The sequence below is a fragment of the Pholis gunnellus genome (assembly GCF_910591455.1).
Source record: "Pholis gunnellus genome assembly, chromosome: 15".
Lineage (NCBI taxonomy): Eukaryota > Metazoa > Chordata > Actinopteri > Perciformes > Pholidae > Pholis > Pholis gunnellus.
In genome coordinates this window covers 16,268,258-16,274,974 of record NC_136542.1, presented here as the reverse complement: position 1 = coordinate 16,274,974, position 6,717 = coordinate 16,268,258, and the positions used below count along the sequence as shown (strand labels likewise).

The 6,717-nt window shown below is 45.3% G+C and overlaps 1 protein-coding gene across 1 annotated transcript; it reads right to left on the bottom strand.

The window, feature by feature from the left end:
* Nucleotides 1-3,124: 3,124 nt before the first annotated feature.
* gpr135 (G protein-coupled receptor 135) lies at nt 3,125-6,549 on the bottom strand (the record flags this gene model as incomplete). The annotated part of the gene is made up of 2 exons (XM_079174528.1): nt 3,125-4,796; nt 6,434-6,549. 2 exons carry the CDS (start codon nt 6,547-6,549, stop codon nt 3,446-3,448), a joined length of 1,467 nt encoding a protein of 488 aa, XP_079030654.1. The 3' UTR covers nt 3,125-3,445.
* Nucleotides 6,550-6,717: the final 168 nt, after the last annotated feature.

Here is a 6,717-nt window from a genome sequence, read left to right as displayed (position 1 = left end):
CACAACATTCAAACTATAAGTGTTAGCATTAGAATGAGCGTTAGTAACAAACAGGTCTGCTGCTGTTCAAGTTGAACAAGACTGAAAGGCAAATACCCAGACAGCAACTTCCGGTTCTGAGAAGTGAAGCCAAAGCTTCACGTGTTAAAGCTGCATTCTCTCTAATGACCACCAGGGGGCGACTCCTCTGGTTGTATAGAAGTCTATGAGAAAATGACTCTACTTCTCTCTTGATTTATTACCTCAGTAAACATTGTAAACATGAGTTTATGGTCTCAATCTCTAGTTTCAAGTCTTCTTCAATACAGCATGATGTTCATTTAGTAAATGATGGTCCATTTAGAGTCAAACAGACCATAAAGCAGGGGATGCTTTAGGGCGGGGCTGCATGGCATTGTCCGGTCTGGGAGTTGTGTTTTCATCTTACCTGGAGGATGGACTTTGTCTTTAAATAGTGAACAGCAGCTCTGGTAAGTGAACTGCTTTTGTTTTTATATCAGCAGTAGCTTTAATATGCTTGTTTATATATTATTATTTGTACAACTTGTTTTTATGACGATGGATTTTTGTTTGGTTTTATATGTGATAGGAACTATTGTTACGGCCAATGTTGCTCTGGGGACATATTTAGTCGGTGCCAGTGTTGGCAACTTGGCGACTTTCTCGCTAAATCTGGCGACTTTCAAACCCTCATGGAGACGTTCTTTGTCAAAAGCTACTGGCGACAAATAGAGACTTTTTCTGGTGTTGTTAGAGACTTTTCTGGTGTTTTGACGTTAAAGCTCGTACGTTCTGCACTGTCGTGAACGAGCAGCGGGGGCTGCCGTGAGCCGCCCCAAAGCACTCACAGAAGCCTCGCGCAGCAGTCCCAGCTGCAGTCAGAGCAGAGAGGAGACACACTCGGCGTATTCTCTGTAGTTAGTGTATTTATAGGGTTGGCTTCATTTTTACACAAAACAAATAATAACCGTAGCTGTGTTTCAGCTGCGGGACAGCAGTGAAGGCCCAGGTATAAAATGCACGGCCCGCCACTGCATTGCAGTATTGCTACTTTTACTAATAAAGGATCGGAATACTCAAGAGAATTTTCACTTCCAGAAAAGTGGTCTGAAAGCAAAAAGGAACAAGAACTGTGAGGGAATCAGAACAGGCTTCATTTTGAATTAGAATTTTCAAGGGCTCAAATGTCCAAAGGGTAAAGTCATCTCAACTCTGATTTAAAGAGTTTTTTACGCCCACATTACCCCAATCGTTTCCCTCACCTGTTTAATATTAGTATGACAGACCGCTGTCCTCTTCCGTCCTCTCTCAGATCTCCTGTCCTGGTTGCGTTTGTCTTTAAATAGCCCTGTAGGGTAACAATCTTCAAAGACATGTGACCTTTCGGCTTCAGTACAGGATGTGAACTGATGGCTTTCATGACACAGGACAGCCCGCTAAACAAGGCGCTGTCCCACTTTGATTGTTCCTTTCCTCGTTACTATTTAAACCTGCAGATCAGTTATTATATTAGTTAGACTTTTGGAGCCCACTGAATCCATCCTGTAGGTATCATTCTTATTAGATGGAGGTGGTCATTCTCACTGCAGACATTTTTTAACTTGTCAAACCCCAAATAATAGTAATGCCAATATTTTATTCAGATGTACCCGTGCTGCAGCTCATCGATATGTCTTACCTGGCACACTTACAGTAAACTCAACAGTATTATTTACACCTATGCTTTTCCTACTAACATTTAAAGCTCATATGTTGTAGAAAGTGAAGTTACTGCTTTTTAAAAATATTATTATAAAGCAGGCCTAGGTGCTATATAAATAGAAGAAATGAGTACTGAAACCCAGATATGAGTCAGTATAGTTTTGCACATTAGGTTCCCTCGTCTCGAAGTCAGTGTTTTTTTACAATGTGTTTTTGGTAAACTGCTTGAAATAAGGTCTGTGGTTAACACAAGCTGAAGAGATTTTAAGGTTTTGCTGAAGTTATAAAATACATCAGTAAATATCCTTCTCAACAATGTTAAAACCTACTGAAACGCAGCACAATCGACGATGCTGCTTTGCTGCAGACAGGTGGCCGCTGAGCCATAAAAGCGTCCGTTCTGCACTGCGTGAACGAGCAGCGGGAGCTGCCGTGAGCCCCTCCGCTGACCCAAAACACTCACAGGCAGGTACTCTCACAGAAGCCTCGCGCAGCAGTCCCAGCTGCAGTCAGAGCAGAGAGGAGACACACTCTCGGCGTATTCTCTGCAGTTAGTGTATTTATAGGTGTTGAGCTTCATTTTTACACGAAACAAATAATAACCGTAGCTGTGTTTCAGCTGCAGGACAGCAGTGAAGGCCCAGGTATAAAATGCACGTGTTGACTTTTGGTTTTACAGGGAACACGGACAACGGTGTAGTTTGTTTGACACATCCACACTTAGAGGACTTTCTTTCATGTTAAACTCGTAATTCGTAACTCGTCATTACATCCATTCCGCGTACCTTTTAATAATGGTCGCTCAACATACTATGTCACTCATTGTACTACGTCACCTGCTCTAACCGAATGCAAGAATCGTCGTCATTCTACGTATCTGGGAGTTTGCAGAAACTTATAATGGCAACGTTTTTCTCCTGGCGACTGGGCTGCAAAATCATTCTTTATTGATCCTTACAAATCAACTTGGGGAACCTTGCACAGCGGACTGATAGTGAACCGTCTTGACACTGATGAACTTTGAGTGAACTCAGAGGCCGCAGTGCAGAACAGAGGAAACTGCCATATCTTACTAGCTGTGCTGCACCATCCACTTTATTATAACCAATAAGAGGCGTGGTTTGCAGAGGATTTTGAGACAGCAGTCCATGTTACAAATACGTTTCTTGAATAAATTGTGTTGACTCTGCAAGCTTGTTGGCTGAAACGATGGTTGGGTAATCCATTGTAACTGGGAGGTGTTTTTCTGGAGATGTCTGAAAATGACATGTAAATATATGTTTTAAGCATGAAAGGTTTAGAATTAAGGAAAAGCTCGATCTTTTTTTCCATATCCACATGCTGCGTTTACAGATGAAACAACATAAAAACCTTAGTAACACAAACGTTTCACGGTTTTCTACAGAAATATATTCCACTCCCTTCCATGCTTAACCACTGAGAGGATGCCAGAGGTCCTACAGGTGGTCGCATGATGATGGTGTCCTCCAAAATCAGGAAGGAATTTCATGTACCCATCAATTGTAACAGCTAACTTTTGTCTTCCCACATGGTGTAAACTTTTTGGTAATTTAACAGTATGCTTTTGGTTCCTGGAACAAAATCCAAATAAACACTTTGGATAAGACAAACACTATAAGTTTTCCAAAAAATGTTACAAACTGGTGATAGTCTCTAGATCCACAACAACAAATACAGATAAGACGAAAACACTCGTAAGATGGTTAAGCATTCTCCCAGAATGTCACAGGCTGGTGTCAGCTGTCTTCATCTTTGGGGCACTGACGGAGTTGGCTAGTGTCGCAGTGTCGGGCTGGGCGTCCCGGCAGAAGAACACAGCAGGGTTTTTACAGGCCCACATTGCCACCTCCCCTCCCCCTCCTCCTTTGCCGGGACTTGGACTGGACAGCCGGCTGATATTATTCACGCCGACACGACTCACGTAGCGGTCCCTTATCCTCTCCGCTTGGTTGAGCCGAATCTCCCGGTTCTGGGTTTGGCTGGAGAGGTACGCGGCAATGTTTCTGGTCCGATAGCCCTCCTCTCTGCTCCGCCCCAGCAACATGGAGATATTGGGGTTCCTCAGGGCGTAGATCAGAGGGTTGATGGCTCCGTTGGCCCAGGCTAGCCAGATGGCCACTGTGTCCATCGCAGGGTTGAACGTGTAGTCCCCCATTGCCGTGACCAGCCCCATCAGGCAGTATGGACCCCAGCAAAAAATGATGAAGACGATCATGATCAGGACCGTGGTGGCGGTTCGCATTTCACTGTAGAATCGCAGCAAGTACGCGTATGTGGTCACTGGCCTGACACGGATTTCAGAGAGACGAACTGTCTTGCAGATGTTGTAGTGACAAAAGCACATGAGGGAGAAGGGCAGTAAAAAACACACAACAATAAGGCAGACACTGTAAGCTGTCCCCATGCGGGAGGTCCCAGAGTGGAACACGTACATACAGTGGTAGAAACCTCGCTTATGGATCTCTGTAGGTGTTCGGACCAACAGATACCAAGGCAGAGAGAAGATGACTGCAGTTACCCACACGGCTATCAACAACTGAGTCGCTTTCTGGCGCCCTATTTTGGCCTGTGGCTGCCTGACTATGGCGTAGTACCTGTCAAAGGAGATCAAAGTCATAGTCAGGGTGGAGATGATCCCAAAGCAGGTGTTGAAAAAGCCGTTGGCCACGCAGAAACGCTCCCCGAACATCCAGGCGCCATCCTTGCTGAAGAGCATGACGAAGGAGAACGGCAGACACAGGACGGCGGTGAGGAAGTCGGACAGCGACAGCGACATGATGAAGGCGTTGGTCACAGTCCGGAGCTGTCGGTGCTTGATGATGACGACGACGACCGCGGAGTTGCCGAGGCTGGAGAGGAGGAAGATGGAGAGGAGCACCAGGGCCTGGGTGGCCACCGCAATGCCCTGCAGGACAAAGTTACTCTCGGCGGCGCTCAGCACCGACGGGGTGGACGCCTGGTGGAATAGACTGAGCTCGCTGCCTCTTTGGTCTCCGAAAGTCGACAGGTTTCCTGTGTTCCCCACCGTGACCTCTGTGGTGACGGTCACTAGGCTGGTCACTATGGAAACCACCCTAAAGAAACAACAACAGAAAAGACAGAAAGAGGTAGAAATCATTGTACATAATCTGGACCCAGTATGTTCTCACAGCGCCTCATGCATATCAAAAAATGTAAATATTTTTTGGATACTAGTAGGATAGAGTACTTGACCTTTGGTACCAACACCAAAACAATACTGCATTCGCTACTTTCCTTTGTGAAATATACGGGGTCTAAAATGTGTAGAATAACGTGACGAGAGGCACAAAGAGAGCAGCGGCTCAACTGCTTTCAAAAACGCTCTCATTCAACAGCTAAACAGTACAGTGAAATATGTTTCTGAGGACATTTGAGGTGAGAATTGTTTTCATTTGGCCGCTGTGGAATCTTACAAATGCCATTAGGAGCACTGAGAGGAGGCAGAAAAAGATGTTTTCACAGATTATCTGTCTCATGTATTACTGTCAGGATATAGTAACAGTTTGAGCAAATATGACAAACGGTTGTATTTTATTAAAGTTACCAACTGCGGTTTTAAGTCGTAATCAGCTCCTTATTACAGGATCAAAGCATTTCAAACCCTGAATTGCTTGTTCATAAAAATAATAAAAAGTTAATTTATTTGTATTTGTTCACTGCAAACCAATTTGTGGAGGTACACCTTGGCGTCCAGTCTGAAATGAAATGTGCAGGAATAGAAAAGGTGCGGCTGGGAAAGGGCAGGCTCCTTCAAAATAAAATATTGAGAATGGAGGTTATTATGTCTTCCCACAGCGCAAATAAAAAATCCAATATCTCACCACTGTAAATAATGCAATAAATGTGGTATTACTTCATATTTCCACACGGCTTTGGGGCCCCGTGTTCTGGAACATGCCACCGATTATAGACGTTTATTGCTTCAGGTCCTGAGGGAGTTCTTTTCAGGAATTTGTAACCACACCTGTCACGATTAGGCTTTGCCTCTATGTTCTGTGTGTCTTTGTGTTTCTCCACTCTACCTGTCAGCCACTCCCTCAGCCTAATTCCCTTCACCTGCCTCTTATCATTAATCAAGCACTTCCCCCTCATCAGCACAACTCTTCTCACCTGTTCTTCCCTCTTCATAAACTCCTGCCCCTCAGTCACTCCTTGCCAGATCCTTGTAATGTCTACCTGCCTGTTCGGCTTGCCCTGTCTGCCTGCCCTGTCTCATTCCTGCTGGATTTCCCCCCCTCGTCTCTTGTCTCGTCCGTGGATTCCCTGTTGTATTTCTGTAAGTCTCCTGTTCCGATCTCATCATTGATTAAAATTCCTGCTTCACTCTACTCTGCCTGGTCAGCGTTTGAGTCCTCCACCATGCCCCGTGACAACACCAGTGACGCTGTGGGGCCGATATTCGATTTTTTTCTTCAAGGCCGTCAGTCGACTCTACGTTACAAACATGAAATCGATTCCCCATGCTATCTGTATGCTGAAATGAGCTTTCTCAATTTCGACAGATAAATATATGTTTGCGTCCCCTATAGCTCCAGGGAAAGGGACGGTGCAGCAATTCCTTCTAAAAAGGTTGAGTGGAATTTGTTGATAACTTGCTTACCTCAAGCAATTCTACCACTCGCACGCAAATGTGCACAGTGCAATGTGAATTTCAAAGCAGATAGGAAAGTGGTTGGACAGAGTGAGCTACCTTGGCACAGCAGGTGAGGGAGTGCCCAGCTGGTTGGTGAAGCTCGGACCGAAGGGGTCAGCCGTGTAGTTGCTGGTGCCGCCGCCCTGCAGGGCCGTGCCAACGGGCGAATCCATCGACGAAGCACGAACACAGCACGAGAGTCATCTATTCAGATCACAGTCAGTCCGATGGTTTCATGGACTCGAACATAGCTGCCGACAACTCCTCCTCATCCATTCGAAGTTGTTCTATTTTCATCCAAATCCATCAACGGGAGAAGGGAAAAGACAAGGGGACGTCAA